Raw genomic sequence first — 26,596 nt, forward strand, 5'->3', positions numbered from 1 at the left:
CAGGTCGACAATGTGTGTAAAGTGTAAATGTTTAGAATAAAGTGGAAATACCATTCTGACTTTTTGTCTTCATCATGGTAGTTCAGCTTCATAGAGAGGCAAAATCATGGGACCTTCAGAAAAACTATGTACAATTGCAATCAAAAACTTATTTGTCTCTCGCCTTTGACTACGGCCCCATGGGGCACACTGGAAGGGGAGGGACTTCATCTCTCTATTCTCAACATTTCACTTATTCTTATGATGCACAATAAAAAAAAAACTGGGGATTTTTTTAAATGAACTACTTACTCCTTTCTTTCATCCTTAATGTGGCCCTAATACTCCATCATACCTCACCATCCTACTACATTATATGAACAAAGAACACAAAATTTGAGGATTGTTAGACATTATAGTCACAAATTGTCATACAGGAAAATTATTCTCTGTTGATCAGATGATATTAAAACATACTGAGGGTATTACAAAGCTTTAGAATTATTAGACATTGTCACAAAAGGTCATACTGGATAACTAATACTCCATCAAAACTCACTACCCTACGACATTATATTCTAGCACCCTGTGATATAGATTAGATTAGATTAGATTAGCTTTTACCATCACCCTTAAGAGAAATTTGTCTTTGGGCATTCAAGAGAACACATGTGACATGGCCACACCAACGTACAATCAAACTACAATTAATACAAAGTATCACTCCTAAATACACCCCATGAGTATTGCAGGAAGCATTAAATTCAAATATTGTACATATACCCCACCTAAAGTTATTCCACAAAAGTCCAAAAGTCCAAAATAATTGCTCAAATGCCCTATTGTAATTGCACAGATTCCCTACACAAAGAAAATCTCGATACTCTCGAGTATCACAATATTATGCTTCATGATACTGTATCGATTCTCAGAAACACTGCATTGCGATACATGCAGAGATTCATGGCAGTGGTTCAGTTAGTATTGTGTTTAAAAGCCAGATTCCTAGATGTTGCTCTGTTTGCATTAAAAAGTGTGTGCAGATGGTGCGGTGTGATCATAGTTCACCTAGTTTAGATCACCTCGCTTACAGTATGGCAACATATCTCAGTATATTCAGAACCTCTGTATTGTGACACGTATCGTATTGCCAGATCCTTGCCAATACACAGCCCTGCTTCACACATAATATGAGAACATAGAGTAACATTGCCAACACCACATGTAGGCCTGGCTTCACAAGTCCAAAGCCCTTTATGAGATTAAAAAAATATTGACTGTATTTATCACTGTTTATCAAATGATATGAGAATGTATTGACATTATAGCCACAAAATGTCATACCGGATAACTATCCTCCATTGTAACTCACTACCCTACCACAATATATGAAAAAAACTTGTCACATTTGCACTCAGGGACCAAAGCATCTTGGGATATACACCCTTTCGTCACATTTTGTAGTTTCTTGCAGTGCAATTAACTCTTTAACACATGATATGCGAACACAGATGCACGTTGCCAACATGACACGTAGGCCTGGCAGGCTCCCACTCATCCATATGCAAATGTGAGGTGGAGCAGGCGCAAAGAAAAGAGAGGAAATGAGTCTGAGTGAGAGCAGCACAGGAGAAAGAAGGGAAAGGGGGAATAAGGCTGCATGCAGTGAGGAGGACAAACTGATCTTTTTACAGCATGATGAGGTGCTGCATTGTTGAGGGAGGCTGCAGAAATGAGAGCGCATCCATGGCGACTGATGACACATGCCACAGAGAGAGGAAGAGGGAGATGGATGGAAGGAATGACAGCTACCTCTCAGACACATACGATGAGGAGGAGACAGCAGCAGGATGAGGAAGGTTTTGTCGTGGAGTGTGACAGCTCCGCGCCCCTTTAGCTATAGCTGTACTGACCCTGGTTGAGTTTACTCAGGCAGCCCGAGTTGCAGAGGGAGCGGACCGTCCCCGACTCCCAGCAGCTCCGGCCCTTCATCCCACTCTCTGCAGGCCTGATCCAACTCCACGCTCCCTGAGATGCACCGCTGCCCCGAGCCACTACATAATCCCAGCGAGGTGGGGGGCTGAGGCAGCGACTTTCCCTGTTCAGCATTGCAGCGTGCACACACATACGTACATGCACGCTCACACATACATACAGTAGTGCACAGACAGGGGAGCGATGCAGACGCTCCCTCTTGTAATTCCTATCTCCTCTCCTGCATCGCTTCCCCTTCTTCCGGAAACGGGATACACACATTCACAAAGCTCGTCGGCACATTTACAATTCTCCTCCACATGCTTCTCTGAGTGCAGTGCAGATTGAACAGGGAGGGAGGGAGGGAGGGAGGGAGGAAGGGAGGGAGAGAGTGAGTGAAGCAGAGAGGAGATAGGACTCAGCAGCCAGCAGTCATCTACACAACGAAGACCAGAATGCATTGCTTCCTCTCTTTCACCCCCCACCATGTCCGCTGCTTTTGGAGCTTGACAGAAAAAGTCAACTATTTCAGGAAAGCTAAATGGCAGAGATGACATTAAATACAGGCTGTGTAGCTTTAATATAACACCATGAGGAGATTATGTATGATGAGACATGAGGGATGATTTCAGATTAAGTCACAACATATTAACTCAGAGTGATGCCACTAGACCAAGGGCGAAAGGTCAAACAAAACATCCTTCTATATCAGTGTCAGTATCAGTGTCTATTTCCTCTCCCACAGATTGATGTGTCCCTCCTCTGTTGTCCTCTGTCAGAGTATCTTTAAAGCACTCATCACCAGCTGTTGATAGACCACTTCAAATCTGACCTCCCATACAGAGGTCAGTGTCACTATACCGACGCAGCACATTTCAAACAAGCCCAACACCCTCCCTTTTCAAAGCAGGTGAAGGTTATTGTTTCAGCATCACTGACAGAGAGCATATCACACTGGGCTGTAGCTGAAGGTCAATTCTAGGACGGGCGGGCCAATAATTCTTCAATATATAGTTAATATGACTTTCAGCAAAATTCTATCATGGAGGCAGCATGACCATATCCTGTTACTGTTGAGTATTATGAGTACTGTAAGCTGGGGGTGTCACTTTGTGTTGAAAGGTGGTGTGGACATAGGAGTTCAGATGGAAAAACATTTTTAAAAGTGTCCTAAAATTTCATCAAATAGACACAACTGAAGGAATTAACAATGTTAGCTTAAGATAACAAATCAACCTTTGATGTTGCAGCATATTTTAACATTAGGCGAAACACAGTTTATTGAATTTTCTGATTTGTTTGTTTGTTTGTTTGTTTTGGTGCAAACTATCTACCAACTCATCTTTAACTAGAAAGTGATGGGGACAAAACTGGACATTTCAAAAAGCGATGCGGCCATGTTCCCACTGTAAATGACACCTATGACTGTATGAGAAAGAGCAAGCTATAATTAAAATAATATGAAAACTAGTTATTAAACTTTTTGTTTTACACATACTGTACATACAGTTTGGCCTCCTGTGACAGAGAGATGACATTTAATTGCTTTGGTGCGTGCATGGTGTATTAATTTGTTGATTATTTTCTCAATTAATTGATTCATTCTTTGTTCTATAAAATGTCAGAAAATGAATAATGTCAATCAGTATTTCTCCAAGTCCAAGATGATATCCACAAATGTCTTGTTTTGTCCACAACCCAAAGATATTCACTTTACTGTCATAAAGAAGTAAAGAAACCAGAAACAGGCTATGCAGTATATATATATTACACAAAATATGATATCCAGTTGATTGTTATGCTTTGGAGCATTCTGTGCCTAAACCGGCTGTCAACCAATGTCATCTGGGATAACATGCAGTCTGGAGCATTATGTGCATTTTAATTTTGACACAATAAAAGACGGGATGTTACACAGTCAGGAAGATCCTGAAGGACCCCTAAACAATGGGAAAAGGTTAAGTGTCTCTTAAAATGTGTTTAACCTTTTTGCTCACTGGTATACTATGCGGAAAAATCTTGTGTCATTTAGGATACTAACACTTAAAAAAATATATAATGTTGATTTTATGCCAATGTCTTCATTTAATATCAATTTATATACTTGGAGGTTGAAGATTGAGAACCATAGGTAGCCAAAACAACTGCTTGACTGATATGAAAGCTTAGTTTTTTCATATTATGACAATTATACTATAATTTCAGTTTTCAGTAAATAAATAGGGAGAATAGCTTCAACAATTCCAACCAACCAACCAACCAATCACTTCTAGAAGTCCAAATGCTGTAAAGAATCTAGATAAACAAACACAAAGTAAGTCATGAGTGATTTAATTTTAATTTTTTAAATGTTTTAAATGATTTCAGATAATATTGTTCAGCTTTACCCGACATCACTGTACCACAGCTGTTTTAATTACATCTAGTAATGAAATACTTGGTCTCAGGGGTGAAATGGTTAAATTACATTAAGATCACTGCCGTCATTCAGAGTACATACAACACCGTGGCTTCAAGAAAAAGCAAAGAAAAGCATAGCTTGTGACTGTTTCATGATGCAACACCAATTCCTTCTTCCATGTGTAATAGCATGGATAAAATGTAGAAAAACAACTGTGCAAATTAGGCCAACAGTGTACTGAGTTCATCCCTTGATTAAAAACATGGCCGCAGCATCATGTGAAGCCTGTCTGCTGTAATATCTGAGTTGCAGTGATCCTGTAAAACATCTGATTGCAGCAGAAACAGGTAACAGGGGAGGGCTGCTGCTGTGGACTGTAAGTGAGGTGAGGGAAGTGCTGACAGGGAAAGATTGTTGGACTGTAAATAAATAACATCCCCTAAATGTCCCGGGGCATGTTGGAGGGGGCGCTGGAGCATGAAACCGCAATTAATCTCATACTTGACCTTCATCATTTCTTTTCTTCAACACAGTGAAGTTCAACCGTGTAAAGAGAGACAAACCTGACTGGTGAAAACAGGAAGCTTTGTGTGATTTTTGTCATGTTTTTGGGTGCATCTTTAAGTTGTTTACACAGTTTTGTTTTCAGTCATTACTCTTCATGTCAAGCTGCATGTGGGGGATACATGATATTGGATTTATGTTGTTTTTGGCCAATTATAATACATATGCACATATTTTTCCCACCTAATTGCAGAGAACATCAAATCTCTCCTGTAGCAAAATTAACATATTATAATGGCTGCTCCTATCATGATGGCTCACTGGTGGATGCAGACATAAAACACAAAGCCTTTTAAAGTGTACACATTCACTGTACGAAATAAAAAACTACTGCTGACAGGTTGTTTTCACTGGTGCCTGTTTCTCCTTATTCTCCACAAATCTGTCATAACGATGAAGACGACATCTCTTACGATGGGCAATTAAAATTAAAGTGTTGAAGGAATATGATTTGGTTCCTCCTCACATGACCAGTGCGATCTGTTTATGACAGTTCAAAAAATCTCCACACAGCAGACACACTTGTATCACAAGAGCATAATTAAAGCGTCATCTTATTGATCATATCAGAAGCAGGAATGTTCATTTTGGGCTGATATGACATTTCATTTTTGTGAGGGTCCAGTTATGTTGTTATATGTTTTAGTTTGATAAGTAAGCACAGTCTGTATTTTGATTAACAGTTCATGTAAATGGAGATAAATGAATGATATAATTGAATACATTAATAGTCATTTGTTCAAACTCAGCTAATAATCATTTCATTTTGTTCATGCTGATATTGTAATCATGATATTTTGTAAAAGCAACAGTGTGTTAAGGCAACAATATGCAGGTCACTTTCTGTTGCTTTAAGAAAAATAGTCCTGTCATGCACATGGAGGTCAACTGGTCAGTTGTGGCTCAAGCAACTACAGACACACACAGGTTTATGACTGTAGCACAGTCTGCTAAGAAGAACTTAACTTACATACTCCTGTAAGAAGATATTACAAGACTGTGGAATAGAAATAATTAGTTTTATATTTTTTACATCTGAGTCCTGTGGAAGCTTTTCATTCTCAAGTTTATAAGTTAAGCCAAGGCAACTGCTTCAACTCCTCATATAAATAAAGTTAAGTATTATCAGTATTACCTCTGGATTATGCTGAAGTAGACAAAATCATTGTTGAGGGTATTTGAATCCACTGTGGTCCTGAATGACCTGTTAATAGAACTGAGTATATAATCTTTAAATGGTAATATTTTCTCAAGTTATTGTTCCTATGCTAATTTGGACCACATATTATACATATTTTATTGTCAGTTTTCTATGTTCTATTGATGCCTCTTGACTTGTCTTTCTTTATATTTCCTTCTTACTTATGATAATTGTTATGCACCAAAACACAAAATGCAAATCTCAATGTGTAAATCTGATTCTGATTGTAAGCTGTTAAATATTGTATTTGTCAATAATATAATGTCTTAACTACAAGAAATAACACTCATTGCCTGAACTGAATGATATGTCTTTCAGTGTGTTGGCCAGTGTCCCAGAGAGGGGTGGGGTCGGTGGAAAGCAGATGTTGTTGTTGTTTATGTATTATTTAATATGTAAATGTTTAAAAACCTGATAAAACATTTGAATAATAGTATTTACTAAGTAATACTTAACAGTGTAGACAGTATTGTTAGTACATGTATAGTGGTAAATAGAATTACATTTAAATGCTGTTTTCATCACAGAACTTGAAAAATTACAAACTGCACCCTAATTTTCAAATGTAGATGACTCCAATCCATGCAATATCTACATGAGAGAGATCATGTTCAAAAAAACACTGTGCACTCTGGAGTGAAATTGAAGTTTTTTTCAAACATCATATGATATTGTTTTGAAAGCCCAAAGTTAAGCAGAAATTCAACCTCTTATTTGCTTTTTTATTTACCGGAGGAGAGACACTTGAAGGCCAAACCATCTGAATGACAAACTAAAGAGACAGAGGGTGTTTAAAGAGCACCAGTTACTGTCTCATTAAGCCAATTACTGCATTACGATCCAGAAACCCAAACACTCCCCACAGCCTGAAAGCACAAGCACTGAGCTCATTAAAACCAGTTCAAACTGCTCAGGTCAAAAAAACGTTTTTTATCGTGTGGGAAGGAGCTAATTTTAACAGGAAAAATGACTTTTTAGAAGTCACATTCTCTCAGTTTGAGAACATTTAAAAATTAGGCTGTGTCAACTCCAGCAGCAGCAACAGTAGCCATATAAATGTTATTGATCCATGCTAAAATAAGAGCACATTATTCTAAACACTGTGCTGCCTCGCTGTCACTGAAGACAACTTGCATGTAAGAACCAAAAGGACCAAAATTGACTGCAGTGAAACGCAAGCCTGAAAGTTGGGGCTCCTAATGGACTGATGCTCCTGTGGCGATAATAACCTGCTTATCCAAAGGAGGTGGAGGATCTTTAATTAACCACAAATGTAAGAGTTAACAGTAATTGCTTCCTGCGTCAGCCTGCACCGACTCAGGGTAGAGAAACCATGCATCAATTTGATGATTTAGTAATCACAAACAGACACATCACTTCATATCAATGCCCCACACAGCACAGTGTAATTACAGCCGACTCTCTATACTCTGGGGCAATGAATCATCCAGCCCTGCGTGCACTTAGTCATCACTGACAAATAAACTCAAGTCCAGGTAGCAGCTTTGCATGGCAGCTGCTGGTGTTGGCATTGTTGGTGATGGCTGTTGAGCCTTTAAACTGTTGATGGTTGAGGGGTCTTTAAAAATGACCCTGCCCGTCTTGAAATGTGGATGTAATGTTACTTAACAGCGTACTTCACTTGATACCTTTTTAATAATTAAAGATTGCCTGATTCCTCTTATCCTTGTCCAACTGGAGAAGTGGTTACAAAGAATTAAACATGTAGTTTTTTTCTAAGCTGATGATGAAAGTAGCTTCCTTCCTTTGCTTCCTTCTCATCTCTTTTGAGAGTTGAACATGCACATTGCCAATCTGTTGAGAAAATGTCAGCCGGAAAAGATAAAGATTATGAGCAGAAATACAAGTGAGCATTTTGGATATGCAAGAATGTGGCTTCATATCTATGACACACTGTGTCATGATTCATTTACTTTATTTAAGTAAATGAATTGAGTAAATGAAGTAAATTGTCACTCACCATGACAATTAACTTTAGTCTTTGTTTTGATTTGATAACCACCAATAAATAAAACAATTTTTATGGGGGCAAGTAAAAATGTAATTTGAAAAGTAGATTGGTGACCCATTTGACCAGTTGGGCAAGAAAAACATTAATGTTGAACCTTAGTGACCCTTTCAATTAAAGTAGCGATGATTAATCAATTTTGTTTTTAAGGCAAAATTCTCTGATTCCAATTTCTTAAATGTGAATATCTTCTGGTTTCTTTCCTCCTCTATGACAGTAAACTGAATATCTTTGGGTTGTGGTTATTTGGGGGCATCATCCTGGGCACTAACTTTTTTGACATTTTAAAGACAAACTAATCAACAAACAAAGAACAACAAACAACTAATATATTAATTGATAAAATAATCAAGAGTCAAATATAGGTATCATTTGACTGGAGAAGTTTCAATACTACTTGGTACTGGGTTATTTTGCTCAATATCTTAAGGATATCAAGTACTGACATCCAGCCCTAGTAGCATATCTATTTTAAGATTTCAGATATGTAAAATACATGCATGATATGAAAAAAATCATATTACGATTATTTTTGACAGATTTATGATTGTGATAAGATTCACAATCAGGGGAATTATTTCATTTTTGCATCACAATTTTCATTTTCCCACAGAAAAACCCATTAAAATCATGATGATGACACACCTGTAGAGGTCTGTACCAAACACATTTTCTTATATCTGGAGAACAAGATTTTCAGGGTAAGGTATCTTACCTTTATCAAAAATGGCAGCTTTTGTAATTTGAATGCTGTATTTGGTCATATTTTAATTAGGACTAACTTTGCAGCCTTAAATTTCATGATTTATAAAAACCTAACCATAAAAATTTGAGCAAATGGTACTCATAGCAGCCCCACTTTTTAAAAAACATATGAATCTTAAACTGAAGAAGTGATAAACCTTCCTTATGACTCATAAGCTATAAGCTCAACCAAATGTTTCTATGGCTGCTGACCAGAGCTGCAGAAATGAGCAGTATTTTGAACATTAGCTCATTAAAGAATGGTTGCAGTTCACTGATATTTATGGAATGTCTTGCATGTACAGTTTAATAGGCTTAAGGTCAGGACCTCGACTTTCCAAACGCTGTGGCAGTCAAAACCCGCGATGGAAGACTTTTTCTGTGCTGGTGTGTGTTATTAGGGACTTTAAGAGTGATGTTAGAGAGAAGGCTACGGCTCCCGCGAGACATTCAAACAGGTTGCTGTAGTATTGGAAGTCAGATATCACTAAGCGACACTGCTGTAACACTTCACGGCTACTGAAATACTTGAAGAAACAGGCCACTCTAAACATTTTGTTTTGTTACAATGTCTGCTAAAAGTGCCTGAGAGCATGCTTTAGAGGACATGTTAATTTCAAATGAAGAGTTTATTAAATACATTTTTTATTTTAAAAATGTACACAATTTTAATTATAATTCAATATTCAAATTTAATCATTTTTGAAAGAAGAGGCCCTGGCCATTTATTGTAGGAGTTAAACTAGCTAGTCCCAAATACACTTTAGTCTTTCGCCTGTATGCTACAGTTTGGACTACAAGTCTGACCCCCTTCAGTCCAAATGTAAGCATTAGGGTGTCCTGACATGTATTTCTGTTGTTTTCATGATCACAAATGTGTATTTCACCAGCATTGTGGGCTTGGATGTGCTACAACTTAAATGTCAAAACATCTCAGTCCTGTGTTGTGTTTGTAAGTGGAGGTCCTCTATGGGTAGATTACGGAATCTCGTCTTCACTGACATATTTCTCTTTTCTTTCTGCTTCCTCCAGGCACCAGTCTGTCTGACACTGAGCCATCCTATCTGAGTACTGTACCCATCAGGCAGTGCTCCACCTGTCTAGCCTGGCACCACCGGACAAACTCACAAATGTGTATTAGTCTGAAATCTCTCCATTCTTTTTCGATTTCCAAGCTGTGAAGCAGTGCTTTGTCCGTTTTCAAGTAGGTTAAATATAGCAGCCTGGTCACAAACCTTCTCAAGAGTTAAACAGTTCACTAAAATGTGCTTCTAAAAACATCTGTAGCAAAAAATAGACAGAATCTTGATTCATATTTAATGAGCACTGCCTAGTTTGACAGTTTGATCTGAGTTATGTGAGCCTGGTGCCTTCTATCAGTTATTGTATCAAATTATTAAATTAAATAAACAGTTGTGATAAGCCAAAGAAGATCCAGGGCTGGTAGAAATATGTCTAAAAGGGATGGTGGCCAGGTGTATGAGACATGAGCTCACAGCTCACAGACTTCACCTGTGTCCACAACAAGAACAACAACAGTAACTATATATATATATAAAATATATCATTTTAAAAATCATTCTTATTTAAGTGGATGGTCAAGTGCACACCAAAATATTTATAGTTAATGTTATAATTATCATTCTTGGTGTGGACAGCCCTGTAATGTTGTGATATGTGATGGTAATGAAAACTCAAATTCCTGCAGACTTTCACAGATCCATCAGAAATTCTTTAGTGGTTGCAAGTTGTCCAAACACTGAGCCAGCAAAGTCCCAAGACCCCTCCACTGTTGCTTCATGGCAGGGACGGTTACCTGGTGTTTTTCTGTTGTATCTAATCTTTGTGCTTTCAAAAAATGAAATATTTTGTCTTTGAATTTCTAAAGAGTTTGGCAATACCTAATGAAGGTCTCTGTTAGATGGAAACATTGCTTATTAAAATTGCTGGAACCTGTAAGTAGAACGGGCAGATTGTTTGTTCGATTCTTTCCTTCAGTTTGCTTTTTGATCCGGCAACTGTAGAAGTTTTTCTGGTTCTCTGTTTGTAAAATGCTGGACTTGAATATTGCACAGTTGTCATGGTTGAGAATCTAAATGGGTTCAGGCAAACTTGAAATGAGCAGCCATGTTTGTTCTTTGTTTCTACAGAAACACCAACTGTTGTTCAAAATGTCCAGATGAACAATAGAAAGATATCATCTCCTTGGGATTTTTACAGCACTCTTATAATCATCTTTACAGGAAAAAAAAAATGTTCATGTGTTGTTAAATGTGTTTAAAGGTTTCTATTTGTTCCATTTATCTTGGTGACAGTAAATTGTTGGATGTTCAAGATGTTGTAATGCATGCTTGTCACAACATAGATCAGATCACTTGACTTAAATTAACATTTCTTCATAGAGACTGTTAACATACTTGTTCACACACATGCTGCCTTAACTTTAAATGTTGTAATGTCTTATTTTCAACCCTGTAACCTGCCATTAATAATGGAAAATGATGTAAATCCAGAGGGTTCACAAACTTATAAATAGTACAATGGTTGGATTTCTTTACCAAAATTGTGTTTATTCAGTCTTTGCTCAAATTGTTGTGAACCATGTACCAAAAATTATTTTTTGAACTGAATAAACAGAATAATCTTCACCTACAAACCTGTTTCACATCACCTGTTCTCACCCATCACCTTCTCCATCAATCATATTTTGTTTTCCATCATCGAGTCAAACATGTCACCAACTCCAGTGACATTCCTGAACTAACCAGCACATCAGTCTTGCAAGACCAGACAATCGGAGATCTGCCACCTACCGATCAGCCAGGGATTTCTAAATGTTAGGTAGACGCTCAAACGTTGGTGAGAAAAGTCATAACAAACCTACACCCATTACATTTTTCAAGGACATGCCTTATTGGACAGGATGCTCTGCCCGCATTCTCCTTATTATTAAGCACACCATATCCTAGTCAATATGAAGGGCCGTCCTAAAGACTCTGAGTTGGTTCAGCAATCAAAGTTTTTTTTAACTCTCTAGTTGTTTCATCACAGTTTTAACAATGGACGCAGGGAGACTGTCTTCAGTCTCTATTTAGTGAGGCATGTACAGAGTGACTCGTGACTCGGACTGGAGATTGTTTGAATTTTAATGATTCAGACTCTGATTCTCCTTGACGATTTTGGTTCTTAATGATTCTCGATTTCTATTCTTTACGTGTCCTACTGCATTCTTCACAGAAAAGTGAGAGGCTACTTATCACAGATAAAATTTTACAGCAGAAACACTGAGCTAAGCTAACATTAGTCAGATAACAATAACGGCAGTGGTCTCTTGTCAAGGGGATGCATATTAGCAAGAATCTGGTGATGCGATAGTTATCACGATTATTACACAGGTTATTATTCAATATATTGCCATATAGTACAATATTGTAAACACGGTGATATATTGCTATCTTTTAAATCTAAGATTAGGAAAACTGTCACAGTATAAAAACACACCACCATATTCATATAATCTGAGTTTAAAGTTTACTCACAAAATGAACCATTGCCATGAATCTCTGCATGTATCATGTTATCATGCTACACTGTATTTGAGAATCAATGCTCAAGTGTATCAATATTTTCTTATATCCTAGGTCTCAATGGGAAACCCTACTTATGAGTCTAGCAGTCCTTAACAAATAATAATGTTTTTTCATAAATAACCCAATTATAGACAATGTTACATGAAAAAACACAGACATTGCCAGCAGCCATGGAGACAAAAAAAGAAAGGTATTTTTTGATCCCATAACTGATGCTGAGACTGCATCTGCTCTTGCCAACAGAAAAGGCAGAGACGAGAACTAAATGAAAAGAAAGGATGGTGTGAAAACAACTGAAGGCAGAGAAGATGACAATAATTGTTATCACCATCAGAGTCTGTGAGCAACAGACCAGACGACAAACAAACATGAAGCTATTCAGTCTCACACTGTGCACCAGTAGCATGTTCACTGTACTGAACCAAGAGCTTGGATGAAAAGAATGCTTCATTAAAAAATATATATAATTTTTGTTTTCATCTCTCACAGCACTTAGAACAAAACAACGTCTAGCCCACAGTGGTAGACTGCAGTGCTGCGAGAAAAACACTCAGCCGACTGTGGGTAAATGAGCAGAAGTTGGCATAAAGAGCTTCACCTGACCGCTGAAAAAGTGGTGCCACAACAGAAATCCACTAAGAGGATGAAAAAGGAGGAAAATGGAAAACGTGAATACTGAACCACTATTGTCCTAACTGACTGCCTTGCACAACTAATTTATATTTCAATGACCTTCCTGTATCAGTGCTCTCAATTTCTCAACTTCTCCTCGCTGCTGATAAAGCAGAAAAGCTATAGAGTGAGCGACGGCGGAGAGAAAATGTGGGTGTCGACTGGGACACAATGTCAGCTTAATAATGAACGCTGGTTTCATGCAGCATACAGCAGGTCAATGGACACAGTTGAGCCATACAGAGTGGACAAATTCCAGTACAACAAAGGACAGCACAAAAATACCAGTAATGTAATGTGGGTTGTATAACAATGCAGTAGTTCAATAGCGCTGTCCACTGACTGTGTGGACTCATGATTAACATATAGATCCATTAAAATGAGATAACAGTGGTCTAATACCAAAACAACCATGTATGAGACAAAAGGCGAGACTGATACAAGCACAATATTCAAACCTAATTATCGAGCTTAGACTCACACTCACAAAATAATATGAAGACACAAACATAGAGCACATAATCAAAGAAAACAGATTTATCATGATATTCTCAGGCATGTCGCCTCTCTTTAAAGTGTATTTCCAGGTATTCACAACTATTTTGTCCTAGTCTCAGCCTAATCAACCCTGATCTAATTTTTTAAATACAGCTGATGTCCCAATACTGCCAAAAGAATAAGAAAGAACAGACAAACCCCAAAAAGATTCATCTAATCATCCTTTTTAAACACGTTTTGACATTGTTGACTCGCTAGCTGCTGGTGCTTTCCTGTCATACTGTCAAGAAGTACACAGGCAGTGTGTGTGTGTGTGTGTGTGTGTGTGTGTGTGTGTGTGTGTGTGTGTGTGTGTGTGTGTGTGTGACCCATGACAGTCTAATATACCATACTCAATACTAATTGGCTGCAGGGTGTTCAGTTATTCCTGATAATGTACACCTACTAAATAGTTCCAGTGAAACTGTTCACCAATTGAATTAAAGTGGTGGAATGAGTAACCATAGCAATATGGACACAGCCAAAGCCTCAATTTCAATTTTATTGCAACATATTAACAAGCTAACATCTAATTACAACAATGAGTGGCTTCAACATTTCTTTTAACCTACGTAGAGAATACAACAACTTTGATGACTAGGATGCAGCTGAAGCAAGAAATTGAAAAGAAAATGGAGAAACAGCACAAAGAGTTAACACTGCAAGAAGTAAATGCCTCATCCTCTGACCACCATGGCTGGTGGCTGTAACACGCTAGCTGCAAAACAAAACACTGCCCCTTTGAACTTACTGATACTGTGTATGACTGAAACAACTGAACACGTTACTGACTTTGAATTTTACTAGCATAATGTTAGCTTTCTGGCTAGCTGAGCCAAAGGCTTCTATGAGCTGAGCGGACCAGAAACATCTTTTGTTGGAAAGTCATATCTAATTTCTGGAGTAGTGAACAAAGCTTCCATTGCATAAGAACCTCATGGGATGGTATTGTTATTGGTATTGTTCCTGAGTGTTCCAGGTGTTAACAGGGAAACAGAGTCATTGCTGTGAAAAAAAAATGGATTGGAAGTTATTATTAACAGGTAAGCAATGCATTTTCATCTGACCTTGCAATAGATAAGAACATTAACATTAACCGTCCACATAAATGATAGCAACATAACAATAAAAACAAAAATGTAATTATGTACCAAACTGAACAATTACAAGACTTGTGCTGCTATAATTCAAGTTTTTTCAGTTCCAAAAATATTTCTTAAATTGAGTATGAAACAATAGGCCCCTGTAGGCTTAAAGTTGACAGTGAAAATCTTGTTGTTTACTCTTTCACAGAGAATAGGGGCTGTGGTCAAAACATCCATCATAACTTCAAAACCACTTCAGCAACATATTAGCAGGAAGAAGTATCTCTAACATGCAAAAACATCACATGTGCTGGTTTGTGATTTAACCCCACAGAAGACCCAGTGTGGTGTGTTTGGTCTCAGCCAAGAAAGCTGTTTTTAACATCTTAACATAATGGCTGGGTTGCACCAACACGGATTAATCTTTAAAATGAAAACAGGTGCCTTTTTGAGATGGGCTGTGCAAACAATAAGCAAGTTTCTCAAAGAAAGTTAAGGGATGGACTCAAGTCAATTGAGTTTTGTGATGCATCTTTCATTTCCTATACTCCAGTTGATAATTTAGCCAACAAATTTTTTATCAAAGGAGGAGAAATGAAATCTTCCCTGTTGAGCTATCATGAGTAGACTAATTAGACTAATCAACTGTTCAGTTGGCTGGCAATTAATGTAATGTTTTGTTAACTTTTAAGCTAGCTAGCAAACAATGCAACATTAAAGAATACAGAGCAGCTGAAGGTTAAATTTATTCTTTATTTATTCATTAATTCAATCTAATGTGGGTAATCAAGCATCCACATTAATTAAATTCTATTTAAGTTTGGTTTACATCACTTAACCTGGATTTACTAAACTGAGATTAGTTTTTAATCGTGCAGCAGAGCTCTGCTTCATTTTAAATCTGGATTTACTCATTTTAAACCCAGTTTTGCTAAACTCTGATCAGATCTAATATTAGATTAAATTAATCTTTGTTGGTGCAATCCAGTCAATAAGATAAGAGGGAAGGGCCATCTCCATTCTGTCCTGGCAGCACTCCATTCAACACACTGAGACTAAAAAGGCACTGTTTGCCCTACGTGATATAAAAATATAATGACAGGGGAAGACAAAAATAAAGAGGGAGGAGGGGAAAATTTAGATGTGGGAGGGAAATACCAAACAGCTCTTTGAATAGTTTCAGTTGTTTACTCTAAGAACAACAAAACACAGACACAATGGAGTTTCAAAGAGCCAGTCAGAGCAGTGGGAGAGGAAGCGGGTGGCATGTAACTGCAAGATCGATGTGTCGGCACGGCCAGCAGTGGTGGGTGGGACACACAGTTTATGGAGGGAGTGTGAGTTCAAAAAGGTCAAATCCATTATGAAACAGCAAAGGTTTGATCTCACGGGGACACTTGGCTGTTACATTCACAATGGAGGGAGAGAAGTTAAACATGACTGAGAAACACAAAAAAAACAGACAGAAATATTACCCAGCGGATGATTTTTGGCAAGCTGACTACTTGGACAGCCACAGTGTTTGTGATCTCTGTGAAGAGCTTGGCTTCATCTGGCAGTGATGTTTGTGATGTTACAAGACTGAATCCGACTCTGATCTCTTTGTCTCTGTCTCCCTCGTCTTCAGGGACTGAGCTGTTCCCGCAAATCGACCTCTACCGGCACGCGCTTTTACATCCAAGACAAACAAGGACAAGTGATTCGATACGTGGCCGCTGCAGAACTAATTGATGAGGATGATAAGCATGCCATCTGTCGTTTCGTAACATCTTTTCATTAGTTTGGAAAGTAGTGCAGGTGATAAAATAAATTAATATAGCAGATGTGAATATTTTCTACAACAGTCTAGTGAGAGTGACTTTGTTTTACATATCTATGATCAGAAAACATTTCTCACTTTATTAGTAAATCATTAAAATCATCTTGTGAGTCATGAATTCACTGATGCATTAATTTCGAGGACAGGGTGCGACTCTTACTGTGTATTTTCTGTCTGAATTTACTGCCATGTGGTGTAATTAAATGAACACAGCAGTCCTACATCTTGCGTCTCCTGCCCTACCCAGAAAGATTCACCCCTTTTACGGTGGGAAATTTATACAAAAGTAGTTCTTCATCAATACATTCAATTCACAATTAATCGGGAAACATTTTTCCATGTAACTTACTCGCTTCTTTAGCGATGTTTCCCAGTTGCAAGGTGGAGTTTGTCTCCTGAATGAGCTCCAATTATTTCTGGGACAGATGTCTTCAGTACACAGTCTCTGTCTAACACTGGAAATTATACATATCCTTGATTGATCCACTACAAAACAGCCAATATTCACCAACTGTGAATATGGTTAAACACAACAGCTACAGCATTTCTGCACAGCTGCATCTCATCATCTTAACCAGATACACATGTGTGCAGAAAAACAACACACACACACACACACACACACACGCACATTCCTGAGCACAACGTAAAAGGAGGAAAAACTGAATACTTACAAGAGAAAAAAATGTGCCTTATCCTGTTTTTTATTTTTCCCCAAGACTTTGCAGGACAACAGAACTGTTTTGAGCCAAAGAAACAAGTGGAGAAAGCAGAGGGTCATTCCATTCAGGACTAAAACCCTGCCGGATGAAAAGCAGAGTAAACGGCTTACTGAGAGAGAGAGAGGGAGGAGAGGAGGAGAGAGAGAAGAAGAAGAGGGAGGGGGGCGGGAAAACCAGACAGCGAGTGAGAGGAAGAGAGAGTACCGGAGCGAATGGAGGGGAAAGAAAAAAAACAAGGAGACAGTGAGGACGAAGAGATAGGGAGAGAAAGAAGGAGGGGTGGGAAAAAAATAAGAAATGAAGCTAGTTTAAGGAGGCAGTCTGTTTCAGGACCATGGACAGAGCACCACCTTTTACTGTAAAAGGGAGAAGAGGAGCCGGACATTGAAATAAAAGAAGCAACAGAGAAGGAAACAGGAAAAGAATGAGAGAAAAAACTCAAACAAGAAGATAAACGTAGGGGGAGGTAATACACTGATACTATATCACATCGTGATATGAGACAGGATATCATCTTAGATTTTGGATGAAGTTACATCGTGATATGACATGGATGTTATCTTTTCCTGGTTCTAAAGGCTGTGTTACAGTAAACTGATGTATTTCTCAGAATTTAACAGACTAGTAATTGCCTTAACCACTTACTCATTATATCCACATTACTGATGATAATCAAAAATCTTATTGTGTTGATATTTTGTGAAAGCACCAGTAGTCATCCCTACAATATTGTTGTAATATTGATAAATATCGACATCAAGGTATGATAAATAATAACGATATGAAACATCACTATTGCCATAGATTTTCTGCTATATCACCCAGGCCTAGAAAAACATACACATCTGTAATAACTAGCACAAAGCACAAAAGCAAAGCACAAAAAATGGGAACAGATAATTTTTCCATACGAAGTAGCTCATTACTATTTGGAAAAGTCAGCTCCAAGATAACTTCAACATATTTAAAAAGGTTGCATCTATCTTAATCAATCACTGATTTAATGCACCAATTTTATTCCCTTCAACTGAGGGATATTTCCAATGTAAAAAAGAATCTTGTGATTTTATAAAACCTTAAAAATAAAAACCATGAAATCTTTTTTAGCTTCTGATTTTTCAATATAACCCAGTTAAAGGGAAGGTGGTGGTGGACTTCAGACATTTCATAAAACTAAAAAAAAGAAAAAGAGAAAGACAGATGAAAGGATGAAGGTAGAGTGGAGGGTGTGATAATTATATGCCATAATTAAATCAGTTTGATGCTTTGTAGGCACAACAATTGCATTTCCAAGAAAACTGGGTTCAAAAATAAAACATGTGCCCAATTTCACATGGCATACAAAATAAACCACTCCCACTTCTATCTTCTTCTATCCAAATACAGGTACAGAAACAGATCATTTTGTTGCCTGAACTGATACTCATACAGATTAGAGCTGCAACAATTAGTTATTTAATCGGTTAGTCAATTGTTTCAATTATTTTTCAAGCAAAAGTGTCAAACATTTGCTGGTTTCAGCTTATTAAATGTGAGGATTTGTTACTTTTTGGTCATTTATGAGAGTAAATGAAGCATCTTTGGGTTTTGGACTGTTGGTTGCACAAAGGAAGCAATGTGAAAAAGTCACTTTGGGCTCTGGGAAATTGTAATGAGCATTTTGCACAGCATTTAGACATTTTATAGGCTAAACAATTAATTGATGCATTATGAAATAAACTCTGCAGATTAGCTGATGATAAAAATAACAGTTACTTGCATACAGATACAAATAATAACATCTCTGTGCACCTCTACTAATAACTAGCAGTTTACTTCCATATCAGAGTAACCAAAGTCTGTTTAAGTGAAACGTCATCGAAGGGCTGTCAGATTGACTTACTGATCAAATACTGATGCAGATCAATGAACTGTTGTTGGAGAACTCAAGATACACATCAGCTTACATGCTGAGCACACCAGGGTCGGGTTCTACTGTGGATCTGCTCCTGTTACTCTCCTGCCTAACTAAGCCTCAGCTAGACCAACAGAAACCACTGACTGGAGGACTGGCTCCTCCATCGAGGGATTCCTCAATTTTTAACACCAACTTCCACTGAACCTTTCCAGTATCCACTAAAAATTCACCATCTAAGCAGCGAGTTTCCACTTGTGTTAAATTTAAAATAGGAGCCACCTCTGGAACAAGTGATTCAATGGGCTGTGATCCCAGTTTCACAAGCAGTGGTACAAACAAAGCAGGCGAACCCACAAGAGAGGTCATGTTGAAGTGAGGGGAAACACTGCCATCTGCTGAACATGTTCCACCTCTGACAAACAGGCAGCAGCTTCTGTAGGCTGCTAGAAATCCAATCTGAGGCTAAATTAGAACAAGGTGCACTCATGGAAGGACAGGCAATTTACAAGAGAGGGCTTATAAATGGAAAAAGCAGCAGATGTGACACCACTTCTAATGAGAAATTTACGTAATTGATTCACAGTTCAGGCCAGTTGTACATAGAAAATAATCTCATGGCTCACAGACAGAGACTTGACATTTGGGTTGAGACAGGAGTTCACCAGTGTATCATTGGATTTAAAGGGATCGCTTTTTGAAGTGGGGTTGTATGAGGTACTTATCCATAGTCAGTGTATTATCTACAGTCGACAGCGGTCAGCACGCCCAGGAGAAGCAACAGCTACTAGGGTAGAAAACTAAGCAATGCACTGCTGAGGACAGGGTCAGCAACAAAACATATTTTAGGCACCTGTAAAAACAAATATCAGTTTAATTGTACACTATATTAAGAACATTTTCAACCTTTTACCTTGCCATCAGACAGCCTTTTCTGACAGTAAACCATCTCCAAAGTCACCAAACTTCTTTAGCAGAACGAGTTATTTTACCTCAGAGAACACAAGAGTTGTTGGTCTGCAGTTGCATCAATCTGTCAGTTTGTTGTTGCTGTTGTGCAACTACAGTAAATCCGAACTGTCCCTGTCCACAGCTGGACATTGCTTAGCTGCTCATTCAAACTGGAGGTGTGCTGATCACCAACTACTGTAGATAATACACCGACTATAATTAGTACCTCACACAACTCCACTTCAAAAAATCTGAACTGATGTTAAAACCTTCTTTTCAGGCTAAGATTAAAAAAAAGGATAAAAGAGATCAGAGATGTTAATGAAACAACAAGAGATGTCAAGGATGACGTTATAGCTTTGGTCTCTCTATCTACACACATGATGTGTCCAGGATTTACACTGTGCTCACCTGAGATCAATATGAGCTCTTTGTTCCACTGAGAGAGAGGGGAGGGCAGGTTAATGAATATAGGCACCCTGTCACTGTTCCATGACACCAAAGACAAAGAATGCAATCCTCTGAAAGAGCCTGATGGCAAAATTATCTATGAATTAAATTCTGATAAGCACTGACAACATATACAGTCATTCACTGTGGTATTGAAGTATTACTTTCAGTAGCAGTTGCATTAACAGGTACTTAATTTTCTGACTCACAGTGTCCCTTTTTCTCACACTCTCTTAAATCCTCCTCCTACAGATAGATTAGCTGTGAAAGGAAATGTTTGACAAACACAACATATTCTTCCTCTAAGCTTTAAAGCCCATACTGAGTCAAAGCTTGAACAAAGTAAAAACAATTTACTGCTTCACAAAATTAAAGTCTAAGGCACGGAAAGGCAATTATAGGACTAACTGAAGAATTAGTACAGATTTAAAGTTTTGTGTTTTAATCAAAGTATTTAGCAAACAGTTTAAGAGCTTCTGAGCGACAGTGAGCCTGATCATACCTGGTCTTAAGATGAGCTCTGGGTGATCCGATCACAAGTGGTCAAGACAGACTGAGGACACTTTACAATCTGATTGCTCAGATCATACTTTCAGGAGGTCAGTACCTACATGATCTCATTCATTTTAATGCGCATATTTGTAAACACACTAGTAATCACAATATCCTCAGACTCCATTAAAGAAATCACGCAGTTTTATGAGTTGTTGAGTAAGGAGAAGCTTAATAAATTTTGTCAAACACTGTATGACAAACTCTTAATTATTTGGGGCTTCTTGTAAATTTAGCAAATTTTATACATTAAATTATTTGTTTCTTTGTGTAAAAAACATTGTGTATGTTTGTACCAGCGGTCTCCGACTGCTCGGTCGCTGGTTAAAAACAGCGCATTTTGCAAGTGTATTCATTTGCATATAGAGATGGAAAGTGAAGCGGCTACAGAGAATTCTTAATCATTTGAGCCTTCTTGTAAATTCACTATTAAATGCAAAGTTGTTTCTTTGCTTGTAGAGGGTTAGAGTTAAAATCTACAATGACGGCAGCAGTGAACCTGGTGTGACAAATGGCAGCACACTCACTCGACAGCATCTTACAGAAGCAGGTGTGTGCTTTCATGCATTCAAATGTCAACAGTTTGCTGAGAGAGGGATGAAAAAGAAGAACTACTCAGTCAGTGGCTCAAAGTCTATTTGGCCAAAAGCTTTTGATAATTGCTTCATTTTTCGCAGCATCAGCTTGTAATTACTATTGTATCATATTGGTCTGAGAACACGTCAAATACATCAAAACTGTATCCGAAAATGCTGCTGTTCTCAGATACAGTATGTTTATTTTTGTTTTGAAAGGCACTTTTACCAAATTCCTGCATTTTGTCATTTTAAACTGAATTGCTGGATCCTGAAGTGGGCCCAGGAGGGAACACTAGAGTAAACTTAAACACTGGAAGTGCATACGTTTCCTATTTCTGTATTTCTGAGGATCTCAAATAGGTACTGTATGTGCCAGCACATACTCTTAGATCCTCCAGCAGAGGTCTTTTGTCTGTTCCACTGGCCCAGCTGAAAACTAAGGGGAACAGAGTGTTTGCAGTCAGGGCCCCAAAGCTCTGGAACAGTCTGCCTGAGGAAATCTGGTTGGCTGAGTCAGTGATCCTGTTTAGTCCCTTCCTAAAACTCACTTTTATCTGAGAGCCTTTCCTAGTTTTACTTAAATTTTAATTTTCCTTTAACTGTCTTTTTTGTAAACACATTTCATCGATTTACAAAGCTTTTACTCCATAAAAGTAGAGGATAGAAAACATGCATATTTGGTTTCAGTTCACCTACTCATCTCCCAAATACAAAGCACTATATATTAAGTATGTTCCCAAATCTAAATCCCCATAACCATCCCTACCACCATAACATACCCTTAGGATTACAGGTTACAGAATACATTGATGTGAAGGAGAAAAAAAATTAATAAGATAATCAAGTAGTTGTATTAATTATGTGCGTAAAGAGGGAAAAATAGAAGGAAATAAGGGGGTCACGTCACAGGTCCCACCACATTATTCTTTATTCTTTATCAAGAGGTTCCTATAGAGTGTCATGAACGTCCAGACAAGGCCTCCATATCTTGGTGAAGGTTTGAGAGGAGTGTGTATTTGAGTGTGTATTAAATTTTTTTGAGTTTTAATAAATACATAACATCTTTGACCCAATAACAGAACGACAGAGGAGCATGTTGCTTCCATTTTAAAATGATCAAACATCTTGCAAAGAGTCTTTGAACTAACATTTTTTTCTTACTTTTTAACTGTTTTCTTTTAAAATTGTTTATTTATATTCAATATCATTATTATCATTATTATTATTATTGTTGTTGTTGTTGTTGTTGTTTTTGTTATTATTATATTAACATCAGATTGTGGTGGGTGGACTGTGGCTGGACATCAGCATACTATAGTTGAACTTGACACAAGACCATGCTGCAGAAAATATGCATGCATACACAAACAAACCTTACACACACTACATCAGATGTAACCTTATCTAAATACAAAAATACCAACATTTCTCTCCTGCTTACTGGAAGTGGTGAGCTCTAAAAAGCACTCACATTCTCCCCCCGTCTATATTTGGTGATCTGACTTTCAAATGGAGGCCAGAGGAATATATAGCCTGTCTTGGTCTCTATAGACCCTGTCTGCAAAAGACTGTGGCAGAGAGGCTTTGGGACGATGCCAGCATGAAATGTGAAGAAAAACGGTCCTCCCAGGCTTTTCCCACAGCCTTTGACCGGCAACACTTAATACAACCATACAAGAATAAGTCCCCTTGGAAAGGAGAGTGTTCTGTTGTCAGGAGGACGCTGAATGGAAGCCCAGTTTTTCTCACTACCATTAGCATACTCCAGTTTGCTTTCCAAGTTGACTGAGCAGACGGCGCTGCCCTCTCCTGGCTCACACTGGAATCTGAATTACATTAAAGAAGGAGGGCGTGAGCTGAAACAGCAGCTGTACTGAATATGAAATGCCAGGGGACGCTGGAAAATCAAATATATCCAAATATCAAGGCAGGCCCAAGAACCATGCTGAGCATGCAGGACTAGAGCTGAACACACCTTTAACCTTGCAGAGATGTTAATAACTGAACTAACAAAGTAAATATACACTAATTTGTTTGCTCAAAACCATATCAGCCCAGCCTTTATTTATCAAGGTTAAATTCTGGACCATTAATGTCTTGCATCAATGCCTCATGGGTGTATTACGCTCTCACAGCTTGCACTTACACTATAAAAAGCGTGCCATGCGGCTTAAATTTCCCATATAAGTAGCTGCTTGCGTCAGCTGCTCTTACCCGACTGATCGTTCATCATGCGGATGGCTTTAGCTTTGGCCAGCTCCAGCGCTGTGACCCATCTCTGCCGCTCCACTTCCGTGCTTGCCTTCAGGTGGTAAGTGCGGCCGCCACTGCTCAGGACAATGTTGCAGGCGTCCTCTGTGTCGATGTGTGCCGTGGCCAAGTTGATTGTTCCACGACATGTGTGGGCCATCTCTGCCTGCGTCCTGCATCAGAATACCAGGCAGAAAAAGAGACAGAAAGAAAAAAAGATAAGGAGAGACAAGGAAGAGCTGAAGAAACTCGCATAGGACCTCAGTTGTCATAGAGTTTTGCAGGTAGGACAGTATAACTGACATTCATATGGCCAATAAGCACAAGCAGGGAAGCTAGGAGGGACAGATAAATGCTATGGATTATATAAGGATTCACTCTGAAAGCCAAGCAGCAGTTTAAATACTTTGTTATTTCAGTAAATACTAGACCTGGGCCATAAAACAATAGTGATATGTATCGACAACAGACATTTCATCAATGGCAATAAGAAAACTGTTCAATAAAATGCCCAAAAGTTTCATTTAAATGTGTTAAAAACTGCCATGAAAGCACATAGTGAATACAACCTGGCTTATAAACAACCTATCATATCCCTTGATAATGGAGCATGCTACAAATGACATGCAAACAGCCCATCAATTCACAGGTGTGTTGTTCAGTTGCACCATCAAGATGTTACCCAGGTGCCTTGATAAATAAAGTGGTTAAATTCAAAGTAAGTAAGTAAATTTACCATTTCCTCCCGGTCTTTCTTAAAAACAGGTAATTAAAGGAGATATCTGTAATATATTTACTGTAATAAATGACAATATGACTATGATATATCATCACAGATTAAGGAAACATGATTGAAATACTTGCTTCTCGCTATGTCCTCCTTTGAAATTTCTATTATGGTCTATAACATCTTTCATTGTTTGCCCGTTTCACTTTTCAAATGAATGCAGAATGTTTGCTGAATGAGTAAGTGTCTGTTTATGAGTTGTAAGAAATCATTAATAATCTTTTAGGAGGAGTAGATGTTCATAACGGCTGCATTGAGCAATATGTTAATGGAGTGTGACAGGCAGTCACAGACCTCCAAATCCTGAGTGTGTATTTTCAGAGCAGTGGGCTTTTGTTTTCAGGATAACAAGCTTAGCTTTACACTGTAAGACATTTGACAGTTATAACCAGCTGACCAACTTACAGCTCACTCCTGCAACCTGCCTAAGTTTCCTCATATCTTGGAGGACGGGGCGAGGGGAAACAACTCGTTTCAATCATAGATCGTATATCAAATAGGGTTACAACCCATTTAATATATTATCTATGTTCCAACTCCCTATTTGGACTGCAGCACATTTTAGATGCACAACTGCTACATATTCCTCCTTTAAAAATTATCTATAATTATTGATGTCAACTGAAGTGAAACATATTTGTGTTGGTAAGATTTTCAGCTATATTGCAAAGCCCTATTAAATGCAAACCTTCTACATAGCACAGTCATCCATTCATGAAACCAAAACTTACATTAGCTAACGTTAAACAAATGGGTGGTTTGAACTTGTAATTCACTCAGCGTGACCTGCCTGCCCTGCTGTGAGCGTGTTGAATTGTGGGTATTCTGTGTAGCCTCCACTAAGACCAACTGTTGCACATTCAGTGGGCCACAGTAGTCGAGATAACAAGGCCATTGTCTGGTTCCAAGCCTCTGTAGTGAACAAAACCAAACAATGAATAACAGCGGGAACAAAGAGAGAACAGAGTGTGAGAGAGAGGAGGTAAAAGGAAAGAGAGAGAGATAGCAGGGGAGAGAGCCAAAGCAGCAGAGCAAGAGATTAGAACAAAGAGCAAAGCTAAGAGAGAGTTGTACAGTATGTATATTCTACATCATGACAAGTTTTTAAATAAGATCCTTGCTAGAATAGTTACTGCAGTTGGGGTTGTGTGATATGACAATATTGTAAACTGTTATTTATTTTGTCATGTCACAAATCACACTCTTAATGGCAATATTTTTCAATGTTTTTGAATGATCCCTTGCATTCTTTCGTGCAGCATGGATGCAGGCAGGAAATTTGCATGAAGGCAACACAAACAAACATGGAGGAGAGTGAATGTGACACATATTTCTACACAATATTCTATAAAATGTCAAAAAAAATGTGAAAAATGTTGATCAGTCCTGTTTTGCCCACAATCCAAAGAGTTTACTGTCATAGAGGACTAAAGAAACCAGAAAATATTCAGATTTAAGTCAGCTGAATTCAAAGAATTTGACTTTTTTTCTTAAAAAATACTCAAACTGATTAATCAAAATCAGTGGCAATTAAAGAAATGATTTTGATATATTTTCAGTGAGAATTAAAGTTGTGCCAGAATGATCATTTCTACTAGTTGTGAATTATATCATGAATGCAATATCTTTCAAAATAATTGCAATATGATTATTGTTTACAGTATCATGCAGCCCTAATAAGAAAGAGCGCTTTCAGGGGCACCTCAGCAGCTCGGTTGGCAGTGCACCCCGTGTATAAAGGCTGTCAGTACTCAGTAGTGGCCATGGGTTCAGTTCCAGCCTGCGGCCTTTTCACTAGGTGTCATCCCCCCTCTTTC

At 38.1% G+C, this 26,596-nt stretch overlaps 1 protein-coding gene across 1 annotated transcript in view; it reads right to left on the reverse strand.

Annotated features, from left to right (window-relative positions):
• Positions 1–26,596, reverse strand: part of osbp2b (oxysterol binding protein 2b) — a 74,266-nt gene that overhangs the window by 38,373 nt on the left and 9,297 nt on the right. The window contains exon 2 of the mRNA XM_084728889.1: positions 23,957–24,165. Coding sequence (XP_084585015.1) covers positions 23,957–24,165 — 209 coding nt within the window. The remainder of the gene's footprint in view (positions 1–23,956; positions 24,166–26,596) is intronic.

Source organism: Lutjanus erythropterus, chromosome 10 (assembly GCF_056507025.1).
Source record: "Lutjanus erythropterus isolate fLutEry1 chromosome 10, fLutEry1.hap2, whole genome shotgun sequence".
Classification (NCBI taxonomy): domain Eukaryota; kingdom Metazoa; phylum Chordata; class Actinopteri; order Lutjaniformes; family Lutjanidae; genus Lutjanus; species Lutjanus erythropterus.